We start from the raw sequence: 16,384 nt of genomic DNA on the forward strand, positions 1-16,384 counted from the left end.
ACTGTACAGTAGATAAGTCATCAAGAAATGAGAAGAAATGGCCAGAGAGCTGATAGATCAGCACAATGAGAAATGGTGGGTGATATAGTCTGATGAAGGAAATTCAAAGCTTGGGATTTGGGGAGGGGGGAAGGGAAAATGATTTAAAACAGCAATGAAGAGCAAAAACAATGCCTACTCCATCTCCAGGTCTATGGGTAGAAGGGAAATGAGAGCAAAATCACCACTACTTGAGAGGGCTTCTTTGGAAGCAGTATCCTTGGTGGGACCTAGATTTCCATTACAGAAAGAATGTGGAGGGAACTTTCAGAGAAGAGGTTGCTCATAGAGAAGATTTTGATGATAATGAACTGGACTTTAGAGAACAAAAGTGGAAAGATTAGGGGAGTTGGGGAGAAATGGGAAAAGAGGGATTTATAGAGCTTTATGGGGATTCGGGTGCTAAAAATGAAGGTCGGGTTTCCTTTGGTTACTGCTAATGAAAAAGGATAAAGATCACCATAAAATTAGTCCTAGTGGGTTCATGGCAGTGTTTGCAAGTCTGTGAGTATTTGTGGATAGGGAGGAGTGGATTTCTGGGGCCAATATGAACCTGTTCTGGTTTTGTCAATGAGTTGTTTCTTCATTCTATCATCTTGCATTAGCTCTTTTGATAATATAAAATGACAAGTTCAGATTTTTTTTCTTGTCCTTAAAGGACAGGAATATAGGTAACATTTTGTATAAGTACCACTTTGAAATGTAGTTTAACATATTATATTTGTTCTTTTTAGAATGGACAGCAAATTGTGGCAGGAAAAGCTTTGGAATATTTAGCTCGATATTCAGAAGACCCGCAACAAGTCCTTACAGCTTTAAAGTAAGTAATTCGCATCCTGTAGATGTGAAAGGATTTCCTCTTAATCTTGGTCTATAAACTTTGTCAAAATAGTGCTGAGGTGATGTGATCAGGCCTACTGTACCAACTGTTATTTTAAATTTTTTCAAGCTTTATTGAGATATAATTGACAGATAACGTTGTATAAGTTTAAGGTGTATAACCTGATAATTTGAAACGTGCATATATTGTGAAATGATTGGCACAACAAAATTAGTTAACATATTCATCACCTCACAAAATTACAATTTCTTTGTGTGTGGTAAGAACATCTAAGATTTAGTCTCTTCCCGACTTTCAGATATGTAATACAGTCTTGTTAACTATCGTCACCATGCTCTACATTAGATCCCCAGAACTTGTGCATCTTATAATTTGAAGTTTGTACCCTTTGACCACATTTCCCCACTTCTTCCACACCTAGCTCCTAGCAAACACTGTTCTACTGTTTCTATGTTTTTCACTTTTTTAAAAAAAAGATTCAGCATATAAGTGAGATAATACAGTATTTGTCTTTGTCTTTTCACTTAGCACAATGCCCTCAAAGTCCATCCATGTTGTCACAAAAGGCAGGATTTCCTTCTTTTATATGACTAAATAATACTCCTGTGGGGGTGGGGTGCCTGGGTAACTCAGTCAGTTAAGAGTCTGACTCTTGATTTGGGCTCAGGTCATGATCTCAGGGTCATGAGATCGAGCCCTGCATCAGGCTTTGCACTGGGCATGGAGTCTATTTGAGATTCTCTTTCTCTCTTTTCCTCTGCCCCTCCCCCCACTCGTGCTCTCTCTCTCTCTCTCTCTCTCTCTCTCTCTCCCTCCCCCCCCCCTCTAAAATAAATAAGTTAGGGGCGCCTGGGTGGCTCAGTTGTTAAGCGTCTGCCTTCGGCTCAGGTCATGATCCCAGGGTCCTGGGATCGAGCCCCTCATCGGGCTCCCTGCTCTGTGGGAGGCCTGCTTCTCCCTCTCCTGCTTCCCCCCTGCTTGTGTTCCCTCTCTCACTGTGTCTCTGTCAAATAAATAAATAAAATCTTTAATAAAATAAAATAAAATAAATGTTAATTAAAAAATACTCTTGCGTGTGTGTGTACATACCACATTTTCTTTATCCATTCATCTATCAGTGGACACTTAAGTTGTTTCCATGTCTTGGCTATTGTGAATAATGCTGCAATGAACATGAAGGTTCAGATACCTTTTCAAGACAGTGATTTTCTTTCCTTTGGATCTATACCCAAAAGTGGGATTGCTGGATCATATGGTAGTTCTGTTTTTAATTTTTGAGGAACCTCCATACTGTTTTCCAGTGGCTGCACCAATTTATGTTCCCATCAAGAATGTCGAAGGTTTCCCTCTTTTCCACATCCTCACCAAAACTTATCTGTCTTTTTGATACTGGCCATTCTAACAGGTGTGAGGTGATACTTCATTGTAGTCTTGATTTGCATTTCCCTGATGATTAGTGATGTTCAGCATCTTTTCATGTATTTGTTGACATGCATGTCTTCTTTGGAAAAAATGTCTATTCAAGTCCTTTGCCCATTTTTAAATCAGATTATTTGTTGATTTTTTTTTTTTGAGTTGTATAGGCTCCTTATTTGTTTTGTATAGTAACCCCTTATCAGATACATGGTTTGCAAATATTTTCTCCTATTCTGTAGGTTGCCCTTTCATTTTGTTTCCTTTGCTGTGCAGAAGCTTTGTGGTTTGATGTAGTCCCACTTGTTCATTTTTGCTTGTGCTTTGGGTTTCATATCTAAAAAGTCATTGTCAAAGAGCTTTTCCCCTGTGTTTTCTTTTAGGAGGTTTACTGTTTTCAGGTCTTAAGTGTTTAATCCATTTCAAGTTAATTTTTGTGAGTAGTGAAAGATAGTGGCCCAATTTCATTTTTTTGCATGTGAATAATCTAGTTTTACCAGCAACATTTACTGAAAAGACTATCTTTCCCCCATTGAATATTCTTGACTCTCTTCTCAAATATTAGTTAACATGGTATATACATGGTTTATACATGGGTTTATTTCTGGACTCTCTGTTCTTTTGGTGTATGTTGCTATTTTTGTGGTGGTACCATGCTGTTTTGATTACTATAGCTTTGTGGTATAGTTTGAAACCAGGAGGTGTGATGTCTCCAGCTTTATTCTTTCTCAAGGTTGCTTTGGCTATTCAGGGTATTTTGTGTTTCCAAAAGAATTTTAGGATTTTTTTTCTATTTCTGTGAAAAATGTCTTTGGAAATTTGATAAAGATGCTTAAAGTTAAAAAAAAGATATCAGTTGGGGTGCCAGTCAGTTAAGCATCTGCTTTTGGCTCAGGTCACAATCTCAGGGTCCTGGGATCAAGCTCCTCATTGGGCTCCCTGCTCAGCGGGGAGTCTGCTTCTCCCTCTCCCTCTGCCCCTCCCCCTGCTGTGCCCTCTCTCTCTCTCAAATAAATAAATAATTCATCTTTAAAAAAAAGACATCAGTTGAACTTGATTTTTCCCCCTTTTTTCTTTTTATGAAGGAAAATGGTCTATCAAAAGGGAACTTTTAGGGGCGCCTGGGTGGCTCAGTCGTTAAGCATCTGCCTTCGGCTCAGTTCATGATCCCGGGGTCCTGGGACCGAGCCCCACATCGGGCTCCTTGCTCAGCGGGGAGCCTGCTTCTCCCTCTCCCTCCGCTCCTGCTTGTGTTCCCTCTCTTGCTGTCTCTCTCTCTCTCTGTCAAATAAATAAAGTCTTTAAAAAAAAAAAGGGAACTTTTACATACAGTAGTGAGATAGAGGGTGAGGTTAGGACATGATAACTCCTAATGATGTGACTGAGAATATGTCAGTGGCAAAAATCAGAAACCAGAAGGGTGCTATAGTGGTTTTCCTATTGGTCAACTACACTTGAAAAGAAATGGAGTCACAGAAGTAAGTATCAGAGAAGTCTTGAGTTACTTGCATGCCTTCAGTCAGATAAATATCTAAAATCACTCAGGATAGATGGTATTTTTAAAAAGATTTTTAGCATTTAAAACTTTACAAGCTAGCTTATTTTGTTAGTTCATCATTATGCTGTTAGATCCCCTTGAAAGAACAGTCATCCTAATTTATGTGGAACCCAAAGGCCACCTCCAGGTTCCTTAAGAAAAATATTAAGATCTGTACATTATACCTGATGTTCTAGCAGGTGATTTGGAGCAATGATATAAACAGTGGAACTATTTAAGAATTTGTCATAAGCAGCACTTTTCTTTTTAAATTATTTTCTTAAATTACTCTCCCCAAATTATAAAATTTGCATGTTTTCATTACAACCATTAAAACAATACAAAGATCTATAAGTAAAATAAAATTAGTCTCCTCCTTACCCTCTCTGTTCTCACTTTTGCCTCCTGGGGTAATCAAGATTAATAAGTTGGTCAGTATTCTTTCACATGTTTTTTTTCTAAGCATCACTTTTTGTATTACTTTATCATACAGGTGTTTGTTTCGTCTAGTTCTCCCAAGAGTGTCTCAGATGCCAGAATCTGAAAGCAAGTAAGTTGAAATAACTTACTTACATATGTACTTACAGAAATGATGTATTTGCCATTAGAATAATTATAGTAACTTTCAATATAAACCTTATGTTGAGAGATGTCCAGTATAGTAAGATCAATATAGGCTCTGGCGCCAGTCTTCCTGGATTCATATCCTGTCTCTGCCACTTATTAGATGTGTAACCTGGGCTTTTATTTCCCCATCTGTAAAATGAAAATAGAATAGTACCTACCTTATGGGGTTGCTGTGATGACTCAAAGAGTAAATACATGAAAACACTTTGAAGAGTGCCAAGCACTTACTAAGCCCTCAATAATGTTAGCTATGATTTTACTATGATATTGCATCTGTTTCCCCCTTTCTTAACATGAGATATATATAGTCAGGTCTCTTACTTCGCCACAGAAACATATAACCTGGTCAGCTTATTGATTGTGAATCTGTATCAGCTCAGCTGGGAGTATTCAAATATCTTTCTGCTCACAGTTGCTGTGGCATAAGACATCAAGAACTTAACAATTGGTGGAAGAATTAGGTCACCAATTTTTCATTCACGAAATTCACTACCTCCTAATGATTTGAGAGAAAACTCTATTCTGGGTCTTGATTAGGGAAAACTTTCAGAGAAGTAATCACTCATCTCTGTATTCTCTACTTAGATAAAAACTCTGTAATAGTGTATCTCTACTTTGCTTTTGCTATATATATAATTTGTACCTGGAGGCAGTACATTTTTTCAGCTAAATTCTTTGGGAAATATCTGTGACTGAGATAATACTGGACTGATGACTTAACTTTTTTCATGATACAAATTTTACCCAAGCGTAAATTTTGCCTCTTCTTTACAGGCTCTATGAATATATTAAAAGAATGCAAATAAACTAAAAAAGATACTGAGAAAATTATAAATTTTAATAATGACCAAATATTTGATGATATTAAGACATTAATTTTTAGACCTATAATGATAGTGTGGTTATTGCTTTTTAAAAGAATCTTTATCTCTTAGAGACACATCCTAAAGTATTTATGGATGAAATGATACGATGTCTAGAATTGGTTTCAAAATAATAGGGGAGGGAAAAGAATGGGTGGAGGAGGTGTGATTGAAATAAGCTCGATGATGAGTTTAATAATTATTGAAGCTGGGTAATGGATACATGGGGATCCATTTGTCTGTTAACATAGAAACATCTTGGAAATTTTCCACAATAAAAAGCTTAAAAATACAATGGTATTGGAATAGGCTTGTATGGTGACTGATGGCAGCTACACTTGGGATGAGCATGGCATAATGTATAGACTTGTCCAATCACTGTGTTGTATACCTGAAACTAGTGTTACATTATGTGTCACCTATACTTCAATTTTCACAATTTTAAAAAGTCATTTAAAAAATTTTAAAAAGAAAAGAAACTCAGAGACTAAACGTAGCTAGTAGATTATAAGATCTCTTTGAGGGCTAGGACTATTTGTATTTATCTTTGTATCTCTGAAACCTAGGACAGTATCTGACACATAATAGCCGCTCAGTTTATTTAAATGGCTGAATATCAATCAGTTCTTCACAAGAAGATCTTTAGTACTGGTATTAAAAAGTGCTTCATATTCCATGTAATTGTGACATATAGTCAAACCTTACTCATTAAAATCAATTTGGAAATGGAGAAAGGAAAGGAATCCTATTTAAATTAATGATAAACTTAAATTACAGAATAGTTTAAAAATAGACCTTTATTGTTCCCAAGTAAATATAGTCATAAAGAACATCTGCTAGCAGTGTTTTCAGAGAGCAGACAGCACTTATTTAACAAATAGATTATTAAAAAAGTAAAAGCCCGATTCAGTGAAAGAGCCCGAGAATTGAGTTCCAGTTTCAGTCATTTCACTAACTCCGGTTCACCTTAGACAACAACAACTTATTTTAACTTCTCTAAGCTTTATTTTTTTCATCTTCTAAAAAAAGCTAGACTGGGTAATCTTTAAAGTTCCTTTCTCTTCTAAAAAACCCATGGTTTTCATTTAGCAGTATCTACCTAAGTTAACAACTCGTGTGCTAAAATTTTTTTTAAAGCAGTTTGTCTCTTAAATAGACCATATACATCCCGTTCCAGTTCCTCATTCTTATTTATACTATGTATTTGCATTAATGGACCCTTACTGGATTATTTTATAGTCACTGAATTAAGTAAGTGAGGAAGTCAACTTTAGATCAGCTGAAATTCAAATCAATAAAGTTTACTTTAAGAAGTTATTTTAAGTAAACCAGACTTCTATTTATCTCTGAGAAAGCTGCCACTTTTCCTGAAGCATAGTCTTTATTATATAATACTAGAGCTCCTCATGATAGGGATAGTCTCATAGTATACTCTAGTATACTTAACTTCCTTAGTTGAACTTGCCAGTACTTCCATATTCATTCCTTTGTTCAGTAAAATGACATGTTTTCCTCTGTTAAAATTTATATACCCCTTAAAGAAATTTGACAAAGGGTCAAGAGACCTGTGTTGTAGACCTTTATGAAAACTGTGGAAAAAAAAAAAGAGAGAGAAACCTGTGTTGTAGTCCTGAACTTGTCATTAATTGCATGACATTAGACACATCATCCTCCATTTCCAGATCTGGTTCCTCATCTATAAAATGAAGGGTCTGGACTGGATAAGTGCTTTTTAAAATATATTTCAGAACCCTGGAAATTCTGTGGCACAGCCTCAGGGACTTCCAGGAAGGTGAGGCTCTAGGCCTCTTCTCACCACTGGTTCAAACAGAACAGCTAAACTTACATCTTTTCTTGTATATTAGATTTTCATCAAAGTTTATTTGAAACAAGGGTTCTAATTCCTCTCTTCAAAAAAGAAAAAGCTTGAAAATCACAAAAATTACTCTCTGCTCTCAAATTCAGTGACCCTGTAATATAAATCCTTTGCTGAGAGTAGGGTAGAAGGGGAAGAGAGAAAAAATGTGAGAGCACTGGGGAATGAAGAACAGTATCCTATAGTGAGGAAAAATAGTGTTGAAATGATAGGATGGAGCCTCGAACAATAAACTTCACAGTTTTGCGTTGTCTTTGTGTAGCTCTCTTGGGGTCTCATTTTGGTACTTTTCTGTAGTAAAGCTTTGGAACAGTAGGAAAACACTCTTTTCTTTATTTTTTAGAAAGAAAGAAATGGATAGACTTTTGACTTGCTTGAATACAGGTAAATATCATCTTGGTTATTTTCACTCCTTCATCTTGCCTCTGTCTTCTATTAAATTCTCCAAGTACACGACTCAGACAGACTTCATGTTTGAGTTAAGCTTCATGCTTTTATTAATGTTTGCCATAGAAGTCTACTTTGGTTTCTTTATTCACAAGCAGAGAAAAGTTTATCATCACTCACATTCATCTCCAAATGTGATTTCAGCTCTCTTTTTATTCCAATTTATTTTAAAGACATTTCCTTCCTTCCTTCTGTCCTTCTTTCTGTCTGTCCTTATTGCTGTTTGATCCTAACCTAAGAATAGAGCAGGTGAAAAAGGATCAAGACAAATAAAAATGCTGTGCACCCTGTTAATTTTCATGCTCTCTGAATCAGATTCAGATTGTTTACTCTGTTATTTTGAAACTTGTTTATCGAACTACCCAAGCCTATGTCCTCTCCCCTTTGTACTACTAATTCCTCCCTCTTCACTTCAAGCTAACCTCCTAGCCACATCGATTTCTTTTTTCCAGATCTGTGCTTTCTTACCCAATGTCTCTTTTGCCTAACAGCTCTTCCTATTTCCACTACCCAAGTACCTATTTCCTCATGTCCAAAACATCTTAGAAACTTTATTTTCTTTATTTCAGGAGTTCAGTTTTATACCTCAGTTACCTATCACTAAGGTGTTAAGTGTAGCAAAGTGGTTTAGAAACCAAGGCTTTCATACTTGGCTGTTTGGTATTCTTACCTCTCAGAAGGGTATGTGGGTAGGTAGTAAATGTCTTGGGATGATGACAGCATGTTCTGGTTCTTCAGTATGCTTGCTGTGGGAGCTCAGTAAGTATTATGGCAACCTGTTGATACTCTTCCAGTTCTCCATCTCCATTTCAGTCTTTTTAATGATTGTTCCTACTCTTTTGTTTCCTTACATGTAAATCCTATCTTTCTACCTCAGGTGGTGAATGATTAAGTAAAATTATAAATCTCTCCAAAGATGTGTTTGTTCCCCCAAAGTTTGAGTTAACTGCTTCTTGGAGCTTTGGTAATGCTTTGTGTCATTTTAATTACTTTTGGTATGTACCTATGCACACACACACATAAAGAATTTTCTCATTTCAAACCCAAAACAGTTTGACTGTTTTTAAGGCAGTATTAAAAATTTTGCTAGAGTATAAAGTAAAAGACCTCACTATAAAATCTTTCTTTTCAATGCAGCACTCCTGAAACTCTCTCAGCCTTTCAATGGAGAGGCCTCGACTTCAGACACAAGAGCTAATGAAGCTCATTGGTTTCGAAAAATAGGTAAAAGGATATTCTGTGGCTATGGGAAACTGGTGGGTGGTAGAATCAGACATGTGGATTCACATTCTGGCTCTTTTTTTTTTTTTCAAGATTTTATTTATTTATTTATTTGAGAGCAAGCAAGCAAGCAGGGGGAGGAGGAGAGGGAGAGGGACAAGCAGACTCCCCTCTGAGCACAGACCCCAATGCGGGGCCTGTTCTCATGACCCTGAGACCACAACCTGAGCTGAAACCAAGAGTTGGACGCTCAGCCGACTGAGCCACCCAGGCACCCCAAATTCTGGCTCTTTATGTGTAGCAGTGGGTACAAGGATAACTTACTTAATCCCAGTTTCATTATTTATAAAAGGGAAACAATTATACATACTTCACAGGGCTAGTAAAGGTTTTAAATAAAAACCTGGGACATAGTAGGTACTCAATAAAGATTAGTTTTCTTTTTCTCTAGAAATGGGTCTAAGAATAAAATGAGGACTTAACAATTGCAGGTCCCCAAGGCTATGCTCCTAAATTTGATCTGGAATGCCTAACTTATCTCTAAATTTGATTTATCAAAAATAAATTACCTGTGGGATACCTGGCTGGCTTAGTATAAGTACAACATGCAACTCTTGATCTCCGGGTCATGAGTTTGAGCCCCATGTTGGGCATAGAGATTACATAAAAAATAAAAATGAAAAGTCAACTACATGCAGCAAAATGAATGAATCTCACAAACATAATGTTGAACAAAAGAAGTCAGACATTGACTCCATTTATATGTGGTAATAAAAAAAAGCAGGCAAAACTAATTTATGATATTAGAATTGAAGATAGTGGTTTCCCTTGAAGGGAGTTGGACTTGAAGAGGGATGCTTGGGTTGCTTCTGAGTTTCTGGTAATGATCAAGGTCTGTCTTGATCTGGATTGGTCACATCATTATATTCACTTTGAAAATTCATCAAGCTAACCAATTATAAGTTGTGTAATTTACTTTATTAGGCTTAATTTCAGTAAAAACACTTTAAAAATTGTGGAGGCAATTGCTTCTCGGCCTTTTGGCTAATTTCAAGTATAAAAATTGTGGAGGCAGTTATTACAGTGATAAGTAATCAAGAGCAATTAAGCAGCAATGTCACAAAGTGGACTCGTTCTCATGAATCTTTTTCTGCTTTACGGGGTTTACGGGGACTCTAATCTAGGAGAAAATGGAATAAACACAGCAATCTGGCTTCTCAGAAACTTACGCAACTAATTGAAAATAACACCCATTTAAACTATAGAAAGGTTTATAATGACTTTGATCTTTTGGAAGTTTGAGAAGTTGTTTTCCAATACTTCTTTCACTGAAATTTAATTTTAATTTTCCAACATGAAGATTATGCTAAATGTTGCCAAATGGGGCCTTCCAATGTTCTATGGAAGATGTGAATCTTTACAACAATTTTCTTCAGCCTTTGATTCTAGTGTACCCTGTTCTTTGCTGAACTTTTTTTCTTTTCAAGTTTTTATTTAAATTCCAGTTAGCTAAGATATAGTGTAATATTAGTTTCAGGTGTAGAATTTAGTGATTCATCATTTACATACAACAACCAGTGTTCATCACAAGTTCCCTCCTTAATACCCATCATCGTTTAACCTATCCCCCTGCCCACCTCACCACCAGTAACCCTCAGTTTGTTCTCTATAGTTTGGAGTCTGTTTCTTGGTTTGCCCGTCTTTTTTCCCCTATGTTGATCTGTTTTGTTTCTTAAATTCCACATATGAGGGAAATCATTTGGTGTTTTGTCTTTCTCTGACTTATTTCACTTAGCATAATACTCTCTAGCTCCATCCACATCATTGCAAATGGCAAGATTTCATTCTTTTTATGGCTGAGTAATAATCCATTATACACACACACACACACACACACATACACATCACATCTTTATCCATTAATCAGTTGTTGGACATTTGGGCTCTTTACATAATTTGGCTATTGTAGATAAGGCTGCTATAAAAACATCAGGGTGCATATATCCCTTTGAATCAGTATTTTTGTATTCTTCAGGTAAATACCTAGTAGTGCAATTGCTGGATCATAGGACAGGTCTATTTTTAACTTTCTGATGAACCTCTCCATGTTCATCAGAGATAGTGGCCTGTAGTACTCTTTTTTTGGTAGAGTCTTTGTCTGGTTTTGGAATCAGGGTAATGCTGGCCTTACAGAATGAGTTTGGAAATTCTCCTTCCTTTTCTGTTTTTTGGAACACTTTGAAAAAAATAGGTATTAGCTCTTGTTTAAATATTTGGTAGAGGGCGCCTGGGTGGCTCAGTTGGTTAAGCGACTGCCTTCGGCTCAGGTCATGATCCCGGAGTCCTGGGATCGAGTCCCACATCGGGCTCCCGGCTCAGCGGGGAGCCTGCTTCTCCCTCTGACCCTCTCCGCTCTCATGCTGTTTCTCTCTCTCTCTCTCTCTCTCTCTCAAGTAAATAAATAAATAAAATCTTTTAAAAAATAAATAAATAAATAAATAAATATTTGGTGGAATTTCCCTATGAAGCCATCTGGCCTGGGACTTTTGTTTGTTGGGAAATTTTTGATTACTGATTCAGTTTCTTTACTGGTTATCAGTCTGTTTTAATTTTCTATTTCTTCCTGTTTCAGTTTTGGTAGTTTATATGTTTCTAGGAGTTAATCCATGTTTTTCTAGGTTGTCCAGTTTGTTGGCATATAATTTCTCATAAGATTCTCTTATAATTGTTTGTATTTCTGTGGTGTTGTTATTTGTCCTCTCTCATTTGTGATTTTCTTTATTTGGGTCCTTTCTCTTTTCTTTTTGATAAATCTAGCTAGGGGTTTATCAATTTTATTATTTTTTTCCAAGAACCAATACCTGGTTTCATTGATCTGTTCTTTTTTTTTTTTAAGATTTATTTATTTATTTGAGAGAGAGTGCAAACAGAGGGGAGGGGTTCATGGAACGATGAAAGGCTTGATCTCAGGGTTCTGAGATCACGACCTGAGCCAAAACCAAGAGTTGGATGCCCAACTGACTGTGCCACCCAGACACCCCTTCATTTATCTGTTCTACTGGGGTTTTTTTTAGTTTCTGTATAATTTATTTCTGCTCTAATCTTTATTATTTCCCTTCTTCTGATGGCTTTAGGCTTCATTTGTTCTTTATTTAGCTAGTTTAGGTTTAAGGTTAGGTTGTTTATTTGAGATTTTTCTTCTTGAGGTAGGCTTACATTGCTATATACTTCCCTCTGAGGACCACTTCTGCTGCATCCAAAAGGTTTTGGACTATTGTGTTTTCATTTTCATTTGTTTCCATGTATTTTTTTATTTCTTCTTTGATTACCTGGTTGACCCATTCATTCTTTAGTAGCATGTTGTTTAACCTCCATGTATTTGTGGCCTTTCCTAATTTTTTCTTGTGGTTCACTTCAAGTTTCATAGTGTTGGGGTCAGAAAATATTCATGTTATGATCTCAGTCTTTTTGTACTTGCTGAGCCTGATTTGACCTAGTATGATCTCTTCTGGAGAATGTCCCATGTGCACTCAAAAAGAATATGTATTCTGCTGCTTTGGGATGAAATGATCTGAATATATCTGTTAAGTCCATCTGGTCTGTTGTGTCATTCAAAGCCATTGTTTCCTTGTTGATTTTCTGCTTAGATGGTCTGTCTACTGCAGTAAGTGGGGGTATTAAAGTCTCCTATTATTATTGTACTATTACCAATGAGTTCCTTTATATTTGTTAGTAATTGTTTTATATATTTGGGTGCCCCCATGTTGGGTGCATAAATATTTACAGTTGTTAGATCTTCTTGCTGGTTTGTCCCCTTTATTATTACATAGTACCCTTCTTTGGGTACTGTTGTTACAATCTTTGTTTTATTTTTTTTAAAGATTTTATTTATTCATTTGAGAGAGAGAGAGACAGAGCACAAGCAGGGGGAGAGGCAGAGGGAGAAACAGACTCCCAGCTGAGCCAGGAGCCCAATGTGGGGCTTGATCCCAGGACCTGGAGATCATGACCTGAGCCGAAGGCAGATGCCCAACCATCTGAGCCACCCAGGTGCCCCTAGTCTTTGTTTTAAAGTCCAGTTTGGGGACGCCTGGGTGGCTCAGTCAGTTAAGTGTCTGCCTTCGGCTCAGGTCATGACCCCAGGGTCCTGGATCGAGACCCACATCAGACTCCTTGCTCAGCAGGAAGCCTACTTCTCCCTCTGCCTGCCACTCCCTCTGCTTGTAATCGCTTGCTCTCTCTCTCTCTCTGACAAATAAATAAATAAAATTAAAAAAAATAAAGTCCAGTTTGAGATAAATATTCCTACTCCATTTTTAAAAAATATCCCTGGGGCGCCTGGGTAGCTCAGTCATTAGGCGTCTGCCTTCAGCTTGGGTCGTGATCCCAGGGTCCTGGGATCAAGCCCCGCATCGGCCTCCCTGCTTCACGGGAAGCCTGCTTCTCCCTCTCCCACTCCCCCTGCTTGTGTTCCCTCTCTTACTGTGTCTCTCTCTGTCAAAAAATAAATAAAATCTTTAAAAAATATATCCCTTTGTGTGATAGATGTTTCTCCATCCCCTCACTTTCAATCTGCAGGTGTCTTTGGGTCTAAAATGAGTCTCTTGTAGGCAGCATATAGATGGGACTTGTTTTCTTATCCATTCTGACACCCTATATCTTTTGATTGGAGCATTTAGTCCATTAACATTCACAGTAATTATTGGTAGATATGTATTTAGTGCCATTTTATCCCTTGTTTTGTCATTGTTACTGGAGATTTTTCTTGTTCCTTTCTAGTCTTTGTCATTTTTTTATCTTTCTTTCCCACTCAAAGAGTGCCGTTTAATATTACTTGCAGGGCTGGTTTAGTGGTCACAAACTCTTCTAGTTTTTGTTTGTCTGGGAAACTCTTTATCTCTCCTTCTATTCTGAATGATAGCCTTGCTGGATACAGTATTCTTGGCTGCAGATTTTTCCCATTCTGCATGTTGAATATATTATGGCACTGCCTTCTGGCTTGCCAAGTTTCTGTGGAGAGATCTGCAGCTAACCTTATGGGTCTTCCCTTGTAAGTTAAGAACTTCTTTTGTCTTGCTGTTTTTAGAATTTTTTTCTTTATCACCATATTTTGCAAATTTAATTACAGTATGTCTTGGTGTTGGTCTGCTTTTGTTGATATTGATGGGAGTTCTCTGTGTCTCCTGGATTTTTATGTCTGTTTCTTTCCCCAGATTAGGGAAGTTCTCAATTATTATTTCTTCAAATAAACTTTCTGCTCCCTTTTCCCTCTCTTCTTCTTCTGGGACTCTTATGATATGAATGGTGTTACATTTGATGGAATCACTGAATTCCTTAAGTGTATTCTCATGATCCATAACTACTCTTCGTTTATTGTGCAGCTTCATTATTTTCTATTATTCTATCTTCTTTATCACTTATTTGTTGCTTTGCTTCTTCCATGCTGGTGGTCATTACATCCAGTTGGTTTTGAATCTTAGTTATTGCATTTTCCATTTCTAATTGTTTTTTAACTCTTTTATCTCTGCGATAAGGGTCTCCCTGCAGTCTTCCATGCTCTTCTCAAGCCCAGTGTGTATCCTTATGATTGTTGCTTTAAATTCTCCATCAGGCATGTAACTTACATCTGTCTTGATTACATGTCTGGCCATGACCTTTTGTTGTTCTTTCTTTTGAGATGAATTCCTCCATCTTGGCATTTTGTCTATGCCTCTGCCTTCTTCTGTGTGTGCCTATTATGTTTCCTGCTCCTGAGAGTAATGGCTCTATGAGGAAGAGGTCACTTAGTGCTCAGGGCCTGGGCACTCAGGGAGTGTCTCTTGAGTGTGCTGCATGCACTCTGCTGGTGTGTTTTGGCTGCTTTATTCTTTAGGTCATTTGTCTGCAGAGACGTTCCTTGCCTGCAGTGGGCAGTTTTTGGACCTTTGCCAGAGTGTAGGGAGTTTTAAATAGGCAGGCTCTGGTCTGCTTGTTAAATGAGACCCGGTGCTACTTCCATTAGAACTGAAGAAGCCTTGCAAAACTTTTTGGTCAGTAGTTGAGGTTCATGCAGAGGTGTGTGCTGGCCTTCTGGGGAAGGGGCTTGCTGCACTGGGACTGAGGCACACTTGCCAGAGTAGGGCAGTACCAGCAGAGTGCAGTGGGGGCAAGACCTGGTGTTAGCAGGTTAGGCAGCCAGTGTTGATGCTGTTCTGTTTACTGAAGTTCGTTTATGCCGAGGGGCAGGGGAGGGAAATGGCACCAGCCAGCTCCATTTTCCCTGGAGTGCGGTCTCCATGCTTGCTGTTCTGAGGGAAGCACTCCCAGAAGAGCGAATAATTTCCCCTTGTACATACCAGGCGTTTTTCTGATTGCTCTTTTCACACTGTCTGTCTCCAGGTTGCTTGCCTGCCTGAAGCAGTGCAGTGCACTTTGGACTCTATCCTAGCCAAGTCTGCTGACTATTAAAACTCCAAACTTTAGTGACCTGCTGTGGCAGGGACCTGCTCTTGTCTTCTGGGGGAGGGTCTCGCTCTGCTGGGGCTGATGGAGGTTTGACCCAGAAGGGCAGCTGCGCCACAGTGCAGCACTGTGGGATTTGGAGCAGAGCAGGCTAAACAGCCAGCACCCTGGTTAGCCGCCCTCAGCAGGTATCTCCGTGCCTGTGCTGAGGGAGAGGGGGAAAGAAATGGCGCCTGCTGGCTCGCTCTTCTGTCCCTGGAGAGGCATCTCTTAGAATGACGCCTCTCACAGATGTGCTCCAAGAAGACCGAACAGTCTCTCCCCGCGCACGCCAGGGGCAATCTTCAGATCACCCTGTCTGCCCCCCAGCGTTGCTTACCTGCCTTCTCTCCAGGAGTAGAGCAGTGCCCTCATGGCTCTATCCCAGCCATGCCCGTGGACCTCTAAAACTCCAGTCTTTGAGCCCCACTGGTGGAAAAACTCACAAAAAATCAGCCCCTCTCATTTTCCTAGCCAATGGCTTTGGGGAAGTGTTCTCCTTGTGCATATCCCTGTGTGCCCCACTGTCCCTCACCTTTCTCTACAACCAGGGCCCCCTCCCCTCCATAGGACCCATGATCCATTTCTCCCTAAAACCACATCTCCGCACTTCCTACCTTCCTCAGTGTGGACTCTTCTCTCCCTCTGGTTGTGCAGTTTGTTCTGCCCGTGCTCAGGTCGATTTCTTGGGTATTCAGAATCATTTGATAGTTATTTAGCTGTGTTCAAGGGATGAGGCAAGCTGCCATCTTAGCTCCCCACCTCTGCTGAATTTTAACGTCCTTTTATGAATTCCAGTGGTGAGCTCCTTGGTGATCCTTATTTTATAGATGGATTTATTCCAGCTGAGAATGTATTGTATGTCCCCAGTTTTTATTAAAAAATTCAGCACTACCTCCATTAGTTATTGGCAAGATTTGAAGATTGGAAGTGATAAAAGTCTCTAAATGTAGAGAATTTAAAATTCTCTAAAAATGTAAAGTTAGCTTTTTTAACCCACAAAACCCCTTATTAGTATATTAATATTAAAAATGCAGGTA

The 16,384-nt window shown here is 38.4% G+C and overlaps 1 protein-coding gene across 1 annotated transcript in view; it reads left to right on the plus strand.

Annotated features, from left to right (window-relative positions):
- Positions 1-16,384, plus strand: part of TEX11 (testis expressed 11) — a 299,675-nt gene that overhangs the window by 207,212 nt on the left and 76,079 nt on the right. The window contains exons 19-22 of the mRNA XM_078065032.1: positions 774-859; positions 4,324-4,380; positions 7,540-7,580; positions 8,781-8,867. Of these exons, the coding sequence (XP_077921158.1) occupies positions 774-859; positions 4,324-4,380; positions 7,540-7,580; positions 8,781-8,867 (271 nt within the window). The remainder of the gene's footprint in view (positions 1-773; positions 860-4,323; positions 4,381-7,539; positions 7,581-8,780; positions 8,868-16,384) is intronic.

Source organism: Halichoerus grypus, chromosome X (genome assembly GCF_964656455.1).
Source record: "Halichoerus grypus chromosome X, mHalGry1.hap1.1, whole genome shotgun sequence".
Lineage (NCBI taxonomy): Eukaryota > Metazoa > Chordata > Mammalia > Carnivora > Phocidae > Halichoerus > Halichoerus grypus.